The sequence below is a fragment of the Aythya marila genome, assembly GCF_965140915.1.
Source record: "Aythya marila genome assembly, chromosome: 16".
NCBI lineage: Eukaryota > Metazoa > Chordata > Aves > Anseriformes > Anatidae > Aythya > Aythya marila.
Genome location: NC_139057.1, coordinates 488,418 through 504,373, shown reverse-complemented (window position 1 = coordinate 504,373; position 15,956 = coordinate 488,418). Strand labels below are relative to the sequence as shown.

The window sequence follows — 15,956 nt, the reverse complement described above, 5'->3', positions numbered from 1 at the left end:
AAAGTTCACATCAATTTTCCTTCCCCTCATTTGTCTGTAAACCATGAAGAAAAATCACCGCCGTCTGCCCACATCAGGCCGCCGCGGTGATGTATGGCTGTAATAAAAACCCCATTTTGGGAGGCCGCCTTCCCCGCGCCGCCAGCCGGCACGCCACGCGTGGCCACACCGCTGGCCGGGGCCGCGCCGCGTGGCACGGGGCCAGGGCTGCCGCCAGCCCGCGGGCAGCCAGCGCCCGCCACGGCCCCCCCTGCCCAGATCCGAGCCCCGTTATGGATGGCAGCTATCAGAGCTGCTATCAAGCACTGAGCTGTGCAGCCGCTGCCGCCAACCCCCCGAGAGCCGCACTGAGGGGGGCGCCGAGCATGGGGTGGCAGCGGGCAGCAGCCCCCCCACAGCCCCCTGGCACTGTGTGGGGCTTGATGACAGCACCAGGATGACGTGGCGCTGGAGCTCCGTGTGTTCCCTTCTCATTTTCCTTCCCCGTGCCTCGGAATTGCAGCTCCAAGTGTGCGGGCTGGGCTCCCTGCGCTGCGCCCGCAGCCTGGGGCTGGCACTGGGACACTGGGGACTGGCACTGGGATACTGGGGACTGGCACCGGGAACACTGGGGGCTGCCCCCAGCTTCCAGCCCCATACCAAGGAGCAATCACAACCCAAGCTGGGGCTGAGCAGGAGCCAGGAGAGAGGGAGCTGAGTAATGAATGGGCACTTTCAGGAGGTTTTCGTCTTTTCTGTTTCGAGTTCCTCACCAGCTCTGTGTGCAGAGCTTGCCGGTGGTCAGAGCTGGCGTGGCGTGGGGAGGGCACAGGCCCGGCCGTGTCTGTGTGCTGCAGGGCTGACACAGCACAAGCCCACCCCCTGCACCCCCAAATGCACCTCCCCGAGGCAATCCCTGTGCCCAGCCCTGGGCATTGCCCCCCCATTTGGCACCAGCCCCTGGTGTCCGTGAGCAATGCTCATCCCTCCCATGCCACTCTGTGGCCGTGGCCCCCCACCCCAGCAGCTCGCCTGCCTGGACAGCAGCCTCCGTGCCAGCACAGCACCGCCAGCCCTGCTCTGTGGTGGGCTCGGGGGGCTCAGCCCCGTCCCCACAGCCTCCCCAGGGTGTAGGGGGAGCAGGACGGCGCTGGGGAGCACGAGGCCACATGGTGCCACTGGTGGCCCCTGGACGCAGTGGGAAGGCAAGAGAGAGATGGCAATGATGCTGCAAGCCAGGAGTCCTGGCGGCTTTATTGAGAGGGCAGGGGGCAGTGGCCGGCCCCCGCTGCAGACCTGGCCGGGCTGCGGCGTCCTCTCGGGGTCACTCTTTGGCTCTCCCTGGGAAGAAAGGAAGGGCAGTGAGCAGGGCGTGCGGGCAGGGCTGAGGAGCTGTGGGGGCTGCTGCCAGCCCCAGGCTGCGGCACAGCTCCCCCCCAGCACAGTGACCCCGGGGCTGCCCCTTCTCCAGCCCCCAGCCCAGCAGGGACACGGAGCAGGTGCCCCGAGGAGGCAGCAGCATCCCCTGGTCCCGCTGTTGTGCCACGCCAGGGCCACAGCCTCCCCGGAACCCCTCAGTGCCAGGGGAAGGGAGCGGCCACGGCGGCTGCCGTTCAACCACCAACAGCCCCAACTGCCCGTGGCTGTGCTAGGAAACAAGTGTCACAACCCAGCGAGCACCCACAGGGGGCTGCCTCCCCCTCCAACCTCTCCCCTTGTGCCAGAAGCGTTGGGCACAGAAAGGGGAAGGCAACCTGCAAGGAGTGCGCCCTTTTTCCGCCCCTCCTGTGCAGGCTGAGAGCCTTGGATTGGCAGCTTTAATTTTGATAATCAGGCTGCGAAATTATTATTGCTAACAGTATCGCCCAGGTCTCACCAGAGACAAGCCCCGCTCCCAGGACGGGGCTGTGTGCTGATTGAAATCACCGAGCAGAAAGGCACAGGGGTCCCTGAGTGTGTGGTGGCCGGGTGAGCCCCCCGGGGAGAGCCGACCCCAGGCACCAGCGGCCCAGGGAGCAGCAGGGCACGGGGAGGGGTGGGTGGCCCCAGGACCACCATGGCGCAAGGACCTGTGGGGGTGCTTTCAGCGGGTTCGTGCAGGGCAGCTCTCAGCAGCAGCCGCCTGCACGCTCCGTTGCCCTTCACATCCTTCAGAACTGCTGCTCGGCCCCCACCCACACCTCCCCGGAGCTGGCTGCGCAGCAACGCGGCTCCACGCTCCCACCCTGCCACCAGCCCCTGGGCAGGGGCAGCCCAGTCCAGCCCAGTCCAGCCCAGTCCAGTGCCCTCCTCTCACCCCGCTGGCAGACCCGTTGGCACTCCCCCAGGGTCTCGAAGTTGTTGGCGTTCCCTCTGCAGCCGCCGTACAGGAACAGCCGGCACGTCCCCGTGGCAGGGTCGTAGGCGTAGCGATAGAAGAGTCCCCTGCACGGGCCGTGCTCCGGGGGCAAGTGGCAGACGTCACTTTGGAGCACGGGGCTGGCGATGAGAGCAGGACACTGGCGGCAGCCCCAGCCCCAGCCCCAGCCCAGCAGGGTGGCAGTGGGGCTGTAGCCCTTCCGTCTGTCCGGGGCCATGCAGCCGAGGCTGCAGCCCGTGAAGCAGCACTTCTGTCTGCCGGGACAGTCGGTGTCATCTCTGCAGGTGCTGTTGCAAGGGCGTAAGGTATACCGCAACCTTCTCTTGGGGCAGACTCCTGGTTTGGCTGCGGGTAGGGAGAAAGACTCGTGTCCACGGGGTCTGTCCGGGTCACGGACCCCTCCCGCCAGGCTCCTGGCCACCCTTACCTGGCACCGGCCGCGCACACCGGACGTGGCAGCCCATGCTGCAGCACTTCTCGTTGCCCGCGCAGTCGCTGTCGCGGGCGCAGTCCACCAGGCAGATGGTTATGAGGTTGGAGTCCACCCGTGGACAGAAACCTGCCTTTGCTGGGGGTGTCCGGTGGGGTCAGGGCCCTGCCAGCCCCTCCCCGCCCGCACCCACACCCAGCCCAACCCAGCCCCAGGTTCTGCAGGCAGGGAGCAGCGGGCACCCCTGGGTCCCCCCACCAGAGGGGCTGAGAGTGGGGGAGATGGGGTGCAGGGGCCCCACACCAGCTCTTGTGGGGGATGCCCCCGCAGGCAGAGCTCGGAGGAGCCCAGACCAGCGCATCCCAGCCCCGTGCCAGGACGGGGTGCAGGGGCTGGCAGCACCCAGCTCACCCCCACCCAGAGAGCAGAGCACGGGCTCCCTCAGGGCCACAGGGGGCTGCGGGGGGACGGGACCCCCTCACCTCCAATGGGCATCGTGCACTCCTTTCCACAGCCGTTGCTGCAGCAGAGTTCGCTGCCCGGGCAGTTGTCATCCGTAGAGCAGAAGTTGCCGCAGTCGCTGTTGGGGGTCTTCCTGGGCGCAGGGCAGTCACCAAACTTCCCTAGGAGGGTGAGGGGGGGCGGTTACAGCGGGCAGGCAGAGTCCCCAGCCCAGGCACAGCCCCCCAGGCTGGCCCCTGCAGCCAGCAGCAGCTCACAGAGCAGGTCTCGTGCTGCCCTTGGCACCCAGCGCCCGGCAGCGGTGCGGGTACACGAGGCGATGCAAGGCGCCTGCTGGAAACGCCGCTGCTCTGGGAGCCACTGGAGGTGCTCCAACCCCGCCACCACCCCATATTCCAGCACTGCAGCACCTGCCCTACATGCTGGCTTTGGGGTCTAGAGCAGGTTTTCCCCTTGTGCCATCAGTGGGGACAGCCCGGGCTGGACGCGGTGTCACAGCCCAGCTCTGACCCCACGGCCTCGCCCTGAACGAGGGGCGAGGGGCAGAGGGGCCACGCGATGACCGAATCGTTGGGGTTGGAGAAGACCTTGGGGACCGCCTGCTCCTTGTAGCCATGTCCCCACCGCACGGCCCCACGGCCTCACCTGCCAGGACGAGCTCCGAGTCCAGGCGGCACTCGCCCGGCGGGGCCAGGAAGGCCACCAGCAGCACCAGCGACAGCAGCGACAGCAGCGACCCCGGCTTCATGGCGCTGCCCTCGCAACGCCCGCGCCCCGCGGAGCTTTTGTAGGGCCCCGAGCCCTGCCCCGGGCCTTGCGCAACGCGCACCGGGCTCCTGCCCCTCCCCGGCACGGGACAGCACCGGGCACGGCACGGCCCGGCACGGGACGACACGGGGCATGGCACGACACGGGATGTGTCACGACACGGGATGTGGGACACGGGACACGGGGCACGGCCCGGCACGGGCACAGCACGACACGGGACATGGCACGACACGGGATGTGACACGACACGGGACACGGAACAAGGGACACGGGGTACGGCCGGGCACGGGGCACGGCCCGACACGGGACATGGGACATGGACACGGGGCACGGAACAAGGGACACGGGGCACGGCCCTGCACGGGGCACGCCTCGGCCCAGCCCGGCCCGGGACGCAGCCCGTGGCACGGCCCCAGCACGGGCGGGCAGAGCCGAGCAGCGCCCCCGCCGCCCCCGCGCCCGCTTTGGCGGAGCAACAGCCTCACCTGGCGGCTGCACAGCGGGGCGCGGGCGAACAGCCCCGGGGGTACGGCTCGGCACGGCACAGCACGGCACGGCACGGCACGGCAAGGCACGGCACGGCTCGGCACGGCATGGCCGGGGCACGGGGCAGGACAGCGGGGGGGCCCCACGGCCCGGGGGAGCCGCAGGAGCCTCCCGGCACCGCGAGCTGCGGGGCTCGGGCACGCGGCGAAGCGCCCCCGGTAGCCGCACGCCCCGCACCGCCCCGGGAACGGCGGCCCCGGCCCCGCAGCCCCCGGAGGCAGCGCGGTGCGGAGCGGGGCTGTGCGCAGGGACGGGGCTGGGGCTGCGCTGCCGGCCGCGGGGTCCTTGCTCCGGGTTCCCTTTGTGCCAGACCCGGTCCCTCCAGCAACGAGCGCATTTGGCTGCTCGGAGCCTGCGTGACGCAAACAGGGAATTTCCCAGCAGGGAAATACGGTCGGGAAGGTGTCACCCTCCCGGGAGACAGCAGAGATCACCTCGGCCCCAGCACAAAGATGCCTCTTCTCAGGTGGGCTGCGAAGAGCACAGGCAGGGAGCGGTTCCCCCCCCACCCCACGCACCTGGTCCCCAGCCGAGGCCTCGCTCCCCGTGCCCAGCACCACTCCTCGGGCACACCTGGGGCAGGGAACAAGCCCCTTCCACCAGAGCCCTGTGCACCTGGCCATAGCCAGGTCCTGCCCCTCTCCATCCTCCGCAGCCTCAGGCTGCCCCCCAGTGCCTCATTGCAGCCCCACCCGCCCAGCTGCACCCCCAAATCTGCGCCCCCAAACCTGCACCCAGCCCCGAGGCTGGAGGTGCCACCTGCAGTCCCGTGCACTGCCATGCTGGGGGCAATGCTCTCGGTGCGTGCGCCTCATTTCCCAGCCCCTGTGTGGCTCCTGTTTGCCGAGCCCAGTGAGCCAAGTGCCTCTGCCCGCAGGCAAGCCCTGCCACCACCAGCAAGAGGAGCCTGGGGGCGGATCGGCTGTGGCACCACCTGCAGCGCCTGGCAGGGACACGAAGGTCGCAGGCAGGGACATGGGGTTCCTGCGTGGGTCTGCGCACCCTCGGCAGCATCTCCCATCAGAGACAGCAGCCGCATTGCCGCAGGGCCCAGCAGGCATGGAGCACACCTCGTCCTCGGTGCTGCTCACCCTTTGCACGCTTGGCTGCGCCGGGCTCCCTGTAATCTCCCTGCGCCGTTAATCTCAGGCGTCCCCTCCCAGTCGCAGGTGTCTGGAGGCAGCAGTACGAGCCCTGGGGCAGCCCCTGCGGCCGGCATCCGCCTTGGCACCCGCGAGCCTCCCTGCCTGCCCCACTCCTCCTGTCCCCAAGCACAGCCTGCTGAGTGGCAGCCCCGGTGGTGACCCCGCCGCAGCACCCAGCCGCGCCGTCTGCCGGGACGTGGCCCTGCCGCTGCCCGCGCCCAGCCCGCCGGCGTGACGGCACCCAGCTGCCTGTCCCCACGCAGGAATGGTGCACAGGGTGCATGGCACAGGGTGAGTGGGTGCTCCCAGCCTTGCACGTCACACCGGCTTCCCACGCTGTCCTCCCCCTGGAGCCATGCTCAGCGATGAGGAGCCGGTCACCCGTGGCTCCGCAGGCGGATGGGGGAAAAGGACCAGGCTGGGGCACGCAGGCACTGGTTCTGCAGGGTGGGCACAGCCTGGAGCAGACCCCCAGCTGCTCTGTCCCAAAACGCCCCTGTGCCTTGCAGCCACCATGGCCACCACCTCGGGGTGCGTGTCCTTCTACAGTCCCACAGCAGGTCCCTGCCCCATCAACTTGTCTCATCTCTTTCCAGACCTGGGCAACGTTTGACATCTGCAGTGATGAGTCCCACAGCTCTGGTGAGGAGACTGCTCTTTGTCGGCTGCCCTCCTGTCCCCTCTGTCACTTCTTCTCCAAGCTGGAGAGCTCCAGCCCCTTCATCCCGGCTTCCCAGGGCCCTGGCTCATGGCCCATGTTTCCCCCCCAGTGCAGGATGCCTGTTGGGTGCTCGTGTCCCCACCCTGGCTGCAGCCTGGCTGCTGGGGCTGGGATGGGGCCATAGTAAATGATTTCTCAGGTAATAGCACGACGCAGAGCTGCTGCTGCCTCGGGCACAGCTGTGGAACGCACTGAGAGGTTCAGTACCCAAAGGTTATGTGCGTGGCAGCCCCTCCCCAGCCCCGCGCAGATATAAACCCCTGCCGACCCGCGCCAGCCATCGGCGTCCTCGGGGAGCACCATGAAAGCCACCAGCATTTTGCTCCTGGGTGTCCTTGCCCTGTGCGCGCAGCTGCAGCCGGCTGCCACAGCCACCGAGTACATGGGTGAGTGCGGGGGTCCTCGGGGTGCCGCAGAGCGGGGCTGGCACAGGCTGGGCTCCCACACCAGGCTGAGGGCTGGGCGAGCAGGTAGCACCATCGTGGCGGTGCAGAGCCCGCGACAGGCTGGGGCCAGGCACTGCCTGCGGGCTCCGCAGCCCTGAGGGGACCACCAAGGTCTGTGCCGTGTGGGCAGCGCAGGGACAAGGAGGGCTTGGTGACCGTGGGAGCACCAAGGGAGCCCTCCTGCCCCTGGGTGAACCTCGATGGTGGGACAGGCGGCCCCAGAGGGGCAGAGAATTCCCCAGGCACCCCCGTGGATGCAGCTGTCCTCCACTAAGGAAGGTCCAGGCCAGAGCCCAGAGGAAGGGGTGTCTGCGTTTCGCCCTGTCCCCCTGTGTTGGTGTGGGGAAGCCAAGCAGCTGCCGTGCGGCCACACAGTGCCCCTGCCCACCCTGGGGCACCCTGCTTGGTGCAGCAATGCTCCCCTTTAATCATTCGCCATGCTCCCACAAGGGAGGAGACGGGACCTGGGCACCTTCCCTGCCACCCGCAGAGTGGCTGCAGTCACCCAGGGGCTTGGGCATGGCATGTGGTGGGGTCTGCACCGAGGGCGCTGCCACCCGCTGCTCTGGGAAATGCGGTGTGCTGGTTGGGGCGCAGGGCTGCTGCCTCTGAGCCCTCTGCCAGGATCCTGCCCGGGACGTGCCTCAGCACAGGGCTCACTGCCAGAGCCTCAGGGCCCCCTGAACCATCGGGGCTGTCCTCAGCCTCTGTCGAGGAAGCTCCTGGCAGAGCGGGGGCAAGGACGGCAGCATCCTGAATGTGCTGCGTGGGCGGTGGGAGCCAAAGTATTTCTATCTCCCGGAAAACGATGCCGACTGCGTGGGTTGGAGCCAGCGCAGCTGCTGGCCCTGCCGCCCAGCCCGACAGCAGCACGCTCAGCCCCTCTCCAGCTGCTGCTGCTGGCTGCAGGCAGATCCAGCCGGAGCGGGCGCTCCGCAGAGTCCCGCGGGGGTCAAGGTATCGCCTCCAGGCAGCCCTGCAGGCACCTCGCCCTGCTCCCCACGGCTCCCTCCGCGGTTTCTTCCTTGTCCCCTGCCACAAGCGCATTTCTGGGCTCCCGCCTGCTCCTGTCCTCCACGGAGGTGGCTGCTGTGCTGCAGCTTGTCTGCTGGCATCTGCACGTTCGCAGCCCTCCAGCTCCACCTTGCTCACCACCAGTACCCGGGAAATCCTGCGCTCCGCAGACTTTACGAGCCAAAGGGAACGATAAGAGCAATTATAGGATCAGCCAACTGAACAGGGTGATAAACCTCAAAGGCAGGCGCTGCTGGCAGCTCCAGCACAGGTGCGGCAGCGTGGATAGTGGTGGGGCCCTGGAGCTGCTGGGTGGGCAGCACTGGACCTGCAGCAGCGCCCTGCCCCTGCCCGGCCCCGCTGTGCCCAGCCCCAGGAGGGTCAGTTTTGGGTCTGCCAGGCTTTGTCCCTGCGCAGCACAGGGCAGGGACGGGCTGCTCCCTCTGCTCGGTGTCAGGGGCAATGCTCACATCCCTGAACTACCCCTCCCCGTCCTGCCCCGGCCTCCGGAGTGCCATGCCCCTGGTGCAGGAGCCAGCGGCTGCAACAAGGCCGCCTCTGTCCGGGGAGCTCTTTGTTTCCCCCCTGCAGTCTGCCCGGGGCCGGGAGCACCGGCTCAGAGCCGTTCCCTGCAGCACATCCCCAGCAGGGCCGGGCTGCAGGCGCTGCAGGAACACCTCCGGCCGCACTGCCCGGCTGCAGCCGCCCGCCCTGCCCAAACCCCGGCACCGAACCCCCCTTCGGTGGCCAGAGCCCTGCTCAAAAGCCTGCCCGCTCCCCAGCTCATGGCACTGTGCGGTGAGAGCCCGGAGGGTGCAGGCTGATGGACACAGGCTGATGGTTGTGGCCCTGTCCCTGCCGTGCCCCAGGGCCGCCCCCGCTGCAAGGCAGCGAGCGTCCCGCGGGCAGCGTGGCACCGGTGTCAGCACCGGCTCCTGTTACTGCATAAACACCCACGCTGGGGAGGGGACCGCAGGCAAACGCAAACAGTTACTGATTTACTGTAGCTCCACACCTTGCCGCATTGTTGACTGTGGGGTTAAATTACTTGGAAACAGACACTGGTCGAGACAAACAGCTCGTGACCTTGCAGCAGGGACCACCTGAGCCCTCACGGCCCTGCGCCTGCACAGGGCTCCAGGATGCTCCAGCCCAGAGCTGGGGCCACCCGTGGTGCAGATGCGGTGCTGAGGGCACGTCCCTGCAGGAGGACCCCACTCACCCCCCACCCTGTGGAGAGGCCGAGCCTGGGGCTGTACCCAGGACAGGGCCGGGGAGGCTCCGGGTGCCCCCCCGGCAGAGCAGCACAGCCCCAGCCCTGCAGCCAGGCAGCACTGGCACCGTGCAGGGGCCCTCACGTCGTACCCATGACTGAGCCAAACGCTCTGAGCCCAAACTGGAAGCTGTGAGCAAAGGGTCTGAGAGTCCCTGGGGCCCCCAGCACAGTGCCGGACCCCGAGGGAATTAAACCCACTGCCGGCAGCACTCGGAGGTGACCACAAAGTGGCTGAGCAGCAAACGCTGGTGAGGGCCGGGCAGCCACGCGGGGTGATTGCAATGGCTTGGCTCACTGGGACTGCTCAAATAGAGCCTGGCCTGGTGCTGCCCGGCACTGCCAGCTGACAGCCGGCGTGTGGGCTGCAGGAGGTGTGCGGCAGAGGGGGCCTGGGGCTGCTCAGCCCCTGCAGCACTGTGCCTGCAGCACCGTGCACACGGGGGGCTCGCTCCCTGCCACCCCCAGCAGTGCTGCCGCCAGGCCAGGCTGACTCCCCGGGGCTGCAGGAGGCCATGGGCGCAGCGGGGAGCTGCAGGACAGGACTGCACTGGGGTGGGAGGGAGCTGCAGGAGGGGCACGAGCGAGCCCCGCGTGCCGGGCGCCTTCCCGAGGAGGTGCAGGGCAGCCTGAAGGGCTCTTCAGTCAAGTAGCGAAAAGCTGTGCAAAAACAAGAGGCTGGAGCAGCAGCCGGGGGGGCTGCAGGGGCAGCAGAGCCGCAGCCCCGAGCACGCTGCCAGCTCCTCCGTGCCGCAGGGCAGCCGCAGCCCAGCCGGGGGCTGCACCCGAGCGTGCGGCTGCTGCTGGGGCGCTGATGGGACGGGTCGGAGAGTGGGCACCATGTGCCCAATGCCTGCTGCTGCTACCAGCACAGCCCGGCTGCATGCTGCGGGACCAGCACCACCTCAGAGCGGGGTCACCACTGCTCAGCACCCCCAGGACTGGGGCCGGGGGTGGCCGGGGGCTCCCCGTGTGCCGCAGCGGGCGATGCAGCGGTGGCGCTTGGCGGCTGTTCCTGCCGGGCAAGTTTTCTGCCAGACGCCTGCTCTGCTCGAGGCTTCCACTTCCTGGTCGGCAGCCAGGAGCGAGCAGATACCTGATACTTGGGGATTGTGCAACGGCTCGAAGGGGGAGCCTGGCCAGGCCAGTTCCTTATGAGCCACCCGGAAGGCAGTCCCCTCCCGCCTGGCCGGCCCCACCTGGAGAGGAGCTTAAAGCCCAGCGGGGTGGCCCTGCACGCGCAGAGCCGGCTCCCCTGCACCATGCCCAAGGCCAGCAGCGTGCTCGTCCTCGCAGGGCTCCTGGTTCTCTGGGCAGAGCTGCCGCCAGCATCCGCCCAGAATGTCACGAGTGAGTATGAGCGCCCGGCCCGGCCCCGAGCGAGCAGCCGGCATCGCTCCCAGCCCCAGGGCCTGCTGGAGATGGGGGCCAGGGCCGGAGACCCCAGCCAGCGCCCGGTGGGGCCGTGCTCAGCAGCATCCCTGGCGCCAGCCCAGGGGCTGGAAGCAGCATCTCCCTCCTCCAGCCGGCAGCCCTCGCCCCGCTGCAGGGCCAGCAGCCCCGTGCCCACCCACACCGTGTGCCTTTGCCTTTCAGCGAAAGCCGGCGTGTGCCCGGACCCAGCGACAGAGGAAGCCAACTGCACAGTGGGGTGCCAGTCCGATGGCGACTGCGAGAGCACCCTCAAGTGCTGCCCGGCGGCCTGTGGCACGGCCTGCCTGGAGCCCGACGGTAACGGTCCCCCGCCCCGGCCCCGGGGCTGCTGCAAGCCCTGCTCCCGGCAGCTGACAGCACCGGGGCTCCCGGGGCTTGGCAGCAGCGTGGGGCCTGGGCTCCCGTTGTGTCTGGCTGCAGCATGGCTGCGGGGCCCTGCGGGGTCAGGGTGTGCTCTGGCGGGGCGACCGCCTGGCACAGCGCACCCCCTGCCCCGGCTGTGCTGGGCTGGTGCAGAGGGCAGGGGAGCCCGTGCCCGCTCCCCCTCGCACCCCTCGGGGACCGCTGGCTGCTCAGCCACGTCAGCCCAGGACGTTGCACTATTCCACCTCCTGACCCTGAGCCTGGGGAGAGTCTCCCAGCGGCACCATCCCCAGCCCTGCGCCAGGCAGCGCCCTGCAGCCACCTGCTGGGGTGCGCTCACCGTGCCCGAGAGCAGCCTGGGCAGACGGACACAGGAGCTGGGGTGTGATGATGATGTGATGTGATGTGATGTGATGTGATGTGATGTGATGTGGTGTGATGATGATGATGATGTGATGTGATGTGAGCGCTCGGATGTGAACCAGGGGCTGTGGCACCTCCATCGCCTTCTGCAGGGACAGAGCTGGCTGAGCCGTGCCGCAGCACAGGACAGCGCCGTGCGGAGCTGGGAGCCTGCAGCAGGCAGCAGCGGGCAGGGGGAGGCACGGCAGGAGCCCCACACGGGGCAGGCTGCCCGTGGGACACGTGCCCCTGCTGAGGTCATGAACCACGAGAGCCTGGCTGGGGCTCTCTGTGGCAAAAGCAGGGGACAGTGGGGCTGAGGCACCGCTGTGGCCCCGTGCTGTGGCTCCATGCTCTGTGCCAGCCGTGCACCCCTGAGTACAGGGCTGAGCGTGGGGCCCGCCACACCGGGGGGCGACTCTGTGCGTCCCCAGGGGTCCCAGGCTGGCAGCAGCACCAAGGGGCAGAGCTGCGGGCTGGGAGAGCCCTCAGCCCGCGCTGGGGTCCCCCTGCTGCAGGTGCCAGCGGGCAGGGTCGGGGCCGTGCCCGTGGCTCCGGGAGCTGCAGCGCCCAGCCCTGCCCCTGCTGCCGCGGCCGCTGGGTCTCACGCTGCGCCCTTCCCGTTGCAGAGAAGCCCGGCACCTGCCCACCCGTGAAGCCAGGGATCCCCATGCTGGGGCTCTGCGCTAACCAGTGCAAGACGGACTCCAACTGCCCCGGGAGCCTGAAGTGCTGCAGGAACGGCTGCGGCAAGGTCTCCTGCGTGACTCCCCACTACTGAGGTCAGTCGGGCACCCGCCCGGCCCTGGGGCTCCTGTGGCACGGGACCCGCTCCCCCGTCCCCCTGACAGCCCTCTGCTCCCTTTGCAGGCACAGCCTCCTGCTGCCAGCCCAGCCACAGGGAAGCTGCTGCCCGACGCGATGCCCGCACGTCCAGGCCCCCCGCGCCCTCCTGCACCCTGGCTGGGCTCCCAGCTCAGAGCCTTCAGCCTCAGCTTCCTCCCTGGGGCCCGGCTGGGGGCGCGCCGCAGCCCCCCGTGCCCTGACCAATAAAGCAGCCTCTCCCTGCTGCACTCGTGGCCGCGTCTCCATCCCGCTGCGCTCCTGGCCAGGCAGCAGCTCCACTGCTCCTGGCCTCATCCTGCCCGAATGTGCCCGAATCGGCACAGCTGCCGCTGGCTCCTGGCAGAGGTGGCCTCTGGAAGGGTCTCAGCAGCCAGTCGCCCACCCCAAGCCAGCACTGTTCCGGCAGCCCAGGGCTCTGGGCCAACCCAGGCCCCATTTCTCCAAGGGTCCCCAGCCTGTGCCCCTACCCAGGGCTGCCCCCACCCCCAGCCCCTCTGACACCCCCCCCAGCTGTTAGCAGACGTGCTCAGACAGGGCCATGAGGTGCAGCGGAGCAGAGCTAATCTCTGCTCTGCGGTGGCTCGGGGAGGTGGGAATGTGTGGCAGGGGGACCCGGGTGCTGCTGGTGCTCACAATGGCACGAGCATCCCCCAGGCCTGCTCCACGCGCTCCCAGCCCTGCAGCAGGACTCTGCAGGAGCCCAAAGGAGCCACGGGCAGGGAACCCCACACGTCCCTGCCCCATCTCTGCCTGACCCTGCTCTTGTGCTGCCCCCGCCCCTGCCCCATCCGTCCCCAGCCTGCTCAGACCAGGTCTCTTCTGCTCCTGCCCTGCTCTCCCATGCACCTCACAGCTCCCCGCAGGAGCCCTGGCTCCCTGCCCCTCTCACGGCCACCCTGCTCCAGCTCCCTGAGCCAGCAGGAGCTGAGGAGCCCTCAGACCAGCCCAAACGGCCCCCCAGGATCAGGTGGGCACGGCGGGGACCGCAGGCACAGCCTCCCCCAGCTCTCCCATGTCCCGTTCCCACGCTGGGGCTCTGCAGGGAGCAGGGTTTGGGGAGCGCCTCCCACACCCCCCAGCCCGGCTGCTCGCGGGTCACCAGTGACCTGGAAAGGGCGCACGGAGGATGCGCCGGCTGCAGGCCAGGAGCCCGGCACTGCCCTGGGATCTCCCCCAGGCCAGGTTGTTCCCACCCGGCGCTCCCACGGTCCCAGCACCGCACCGCCACGGGACGGAGCAGCTCGGCCAGCCCCCACCCAGCAGGGTTTAAATCCCGGCCGGCGGGGCGCAGCGGCACGGCTCCCTGCAGCAGCATGATGCCAGGCGCCGGCACCCTGGTGCTGGTGCTCCTGGCCCTGTGCGTGCAGCTTCCCACTGCCCCAGCCCAGCAGCCCCAAGCAGGGGACCATGGCGCTGCCCCCGCTGCCGGCCCCCTGCCGCGCCGTGCCCCGCGGGGCCGCCGGCTGCCTGCCACCCCGCCGGTCCCGGGCAAAGCGGGCGAGTGCCCGGCAGCAGGGAGCAGCCCCCCGCGCCCCAGCAGGCTGTACTGCCTCTCCGACCACAGCTGCCCCGGGGCCGAGAAGTGCTGCCGCCGCGGGGACGTCCGCGCCTGCCTCCTCCCCGCCACAGGTACGGCCAGACACGAGGGATGGGGTGCAGGGGGCTGCCAGCTGGCGGGGTGCCCAGGATGAGCCCCGCTCCCCGGCACGCCGTGCACCGAGCGTCTCCCCCCGCAGAGAGCCCAGGCTACTGCCCCCGTGCCGGCCCCAGCGGGGCGAGCTGCGGGGCGAGCTGCGGCAACGACACCGCCTGCGGCCCTGCGGAGAAGTGCTGCACCCACAGCTGCTGCGCCCGCTGCCTGCCCGCACAGCCAGGTGAGGCACCGGCCCCTCGGCCCCCGGGGACACCGCGGGCACCCTGCAGGGCAGGGGGATGGATGGTGGCTGCTGGAGCCATCCCTGCCCGAGCTTGGGGGCTGCCCCGCGCTGGGCTGGAAATGCCGTGTGGCAAACCCACGGGTCCACAGCCCCCCATCGCTGTGCGGGGACACAGGGTGCTGGGGGGGCAGCGGGCTCCAAGCCGCTCCCTGAGCCTCTGCCCCCCTGCAGCCAAACCCGGCCTCTGCCCGCGGAAGCGAGCGCGGCGCGGCGTGGCACCGTGCCCCAGCCGCTGCGCTGACGACAGGGACTGCCCCGGGGACCACAAGTGCTGCTTCTCCGGCTGCGGCCTGGCCTGCACCTCCCCGCACACAGGTACCCCCCCAGACCCCCTGCTTTGTGTGAACTCTCCATGCACACCTGTGCACCCCCCCGCAGGCCCTGCAGCCCCCTGGTTGCGGGCAGGGGGTGCGCGGCTCCTCCCCAGCGCCGCAGCATATCCGGGTGGTACCCCTGCCCGGGTACGGCCCCGACCCTCCGTGCCCCCCAGGAGCAGACCCACGGGACAGCAGAGGGCAGGGCTGGCACCGGGCTCGGGATGGGGGGCAGGATGGGGGGGCTGGATGGACCCCGAGGCCGTGGCCCCATCATGGGCACGGCTGGGCCACGGTGCTCGGGGCCGCTGTCTTGCAGCAAAGCCCGGTGCGTGCCCCGTGGTGCTGCGGGGCTCCCTGGGGCCCTGCCAGGAGCTGTGCGACACCGACGGTGACTGCCCTGGGGCGAGGAAATGCTGCTCCACCGGCTGCGGCCACGTCTGCAAAGCGCCCACCGAGGGTAAAGCCGCCAGTGCCGCGGGGGGGCAAGACCCCGCCACGTCCCCATCCTGTCCCCCGCCACGCTGACCCCCTTCCTGCTCCCCTTTTGCCCTCCCGGCGCTCTGGGAGCTGCCCCCCACCCTGCCCCTCACCCTGCCCCTCCTGGGGGCGAGGGGCTCACCCCGTTGTGCAGGGCAGCCCCCTCACCCGCTCCCTCTGCATGCGCCCAGCCCGGCCGGGGCTCTGCCCCCCCGCAGCCGCCGGTGACGGAGCAGGCGAGTGCCTCACGCTGTGCCTGCAGGACGAGGACTGCCCCCCCAAACACAAGTGCTGCCTGCGGGACTGCGGCCGGGCGTGCGTCCCCCCGCTGCAGGGTAAGGCCAGCCCCAAACCCTGCCCGCAGGCACGGCGCGGCCCCAGCAGCCCGGCACCGTGCAGGGGCCGGGCTGCAGAGATCCAGCCTGCGGGGGGCAGAGGGGAGGCAGCGTGCTCCCCCTGCGCTGGGGACAGGGGCGCTCATCCTGCACTGACCGCTGCGTGCGTCCCTTCCAGGCACAGCCTAGCCCTGGCCGGGGAGGGCGGCACCAGGAGCTGCCATTTTGGGGCCGTTCCCAGCCCGTGCCATCGCGTCTCCGTGAGGAGCCAGAGGTGTGAGGCGAAGCCCCGCGTCCTGCTCCTGCTGCGCCTGCACGGCCCGTGCAGGGCGCAGGTGCCCCCGCTCCGCTTGGAAGCACCGAGACCAAATAAAGCAGCTCCTGGCAGCCCGGCTGCTGGCATTCCCCGTGGTTTGCTGGGGGGGCACGGTGCAGGCAGGGGGTGCAGGCAGGTGCCATGCTGGGTGCGCAGCTCCAGCAGCTGCAGGGCAGGGAGAGGCTCCGCTCCCATGTGGGCGCCTCCCGGGCACCCCCCCCCCCCCCCACCGTGACCGTCCCAGTGGGTCCCAGGACACATCGTGGCTGTCCCAGCAGTCAGGGACAGGAGTGCCCGAAACCTGTTGACTCAGATTCCTTGCACCAAGGTTCATTTGCATCCCGGAGTGTGAAAGCCTGGTTGGAAATGCAGGCAGGGCAGACGAA

At 69.7% G+C, this 15,956-nt stretch overlaps 3 protein-coding genes across 3 annotated transcripts; 2 read left to right on the top strand and 1 right to left on the bottom strand.

The window, feature by feature from the left end:
• Positions 1–1,203: 1,203 nt before the first annotated feature.
• LOC309884408 (uncharacterized protein) lies at positions 1,204–3,978 on the bottom strand (the record flags this gene model as incomplete). Its single annotated transcript, XM_082773355.1, has 5 exons — positions 1,204–1,320; positions 2,276–2,683; positions 2,766–2,906; positions 3,251–3,391; positions 3,876–3,978. 5 exons carry the CDS (start codon positions 3,976–3,978, stop codon positions 1,304–1,306), a joined length of 810 nt encoding a protein of 269 aa, XP_082629481.1. The 3' UTR covers positions 1,204–1,303.
• Positions 3,979–10,218: 6,240 nt separating this feature from the next.
• WFDC2 (WAP four-disulfide core domain 2) lies at positions 10,219–12,411 on the top strand. The gene is made up of 4 exons (XM_082773629.1): positions 10,219–10,493; positions 10,740–10,874; positions 11,972–12,124; positions 12,213–12,411. The coding sequence occupies exons 1-3, from the start codon at positions 10,298–10,300 to the stop codon at positions 12,121–12,123; spliced, it is 483 nt and encodes a 160-aa protein (XP_082629755.1). The 5' UTR covers positions 10,219–10,297; the 3' UTR covers position 12,124; positions 12,213–12,411.
• Positions 12,412–13,502: 1,091 nt separating this feature from the next.
• On the top strand, positions 13,503–15,551 carry LOC309884296 (uncharacterized protein). The gene is made up of 6 exons (XM_082773121.1): positions 13,503–13,817; positions 13,925–14,062; positions 14,297–14,440; positions 14,759–14,899; positions 15,111–15,254; positions 15,433–15,551. The coding sequence occupies exons 1-6, from the start codon at positions 13,505–13,507 to the stop codon at positions 15,441–15,443; spliced, it is 891 nt and encodes a 296-aa protein (XP_082629247.1). The 5' UTR covers positions 13,503–13,504; the 3' UTR covers positions 15,444–15,551.
• The last annotated feature ends 405 nt before the right edge of the window (positions 15,552–15,956 follow it).

Excerpts from the sequence above, each read along its gene's own strand:
- WFDC2 (XM_082773629.1), top strand. The coding sequence starts at position 10,298 with ATGAGCCACCCGGAAGGCAGTCCCCTCCCGCCTGGCCGGCCCCACCTG. Across the intron at positions 10,494-10,739 it reads ATCCGCCCAGAATGTCACGA|CGAAAGCCGGCGTGTGCCCG; the intron begins GTGAGTATGAGC and ends TTTGCCTTTCAG. Across the intron at positions 10,875-11,971 it reads GGCCTGCCTGGAGCCCGACG|AGAAGCCCGGCACCTGCCCA; the intron begins GTAACGGTCCCC and ends TTCCCGTTGCAG.
- LOC309884296 (XM_082773121.1), top strand. The coding sequence starts at position 13,505 with ATGCCAGGCGCCGGCACCCTGGTGCTGGTGCTCCTGGCCCTGTGCGTG. Across the intron at positions 14,063-14,296 it reads CTGCCTGCCCGCACAGCCAG|CCAAACCCGGCCTCTGCCCG; the intron begins GTGAGGCACCGG and ends GCCCCCCTGCAG. Across the intron at positions 14,900-15,110 it reads CTGCAAAGCGCCCACCGAGG|CCCGGCCGGGGCTCTGCCCC; the intron begins GTAAAGCCGCCA and ends GCATGCGCCCAG.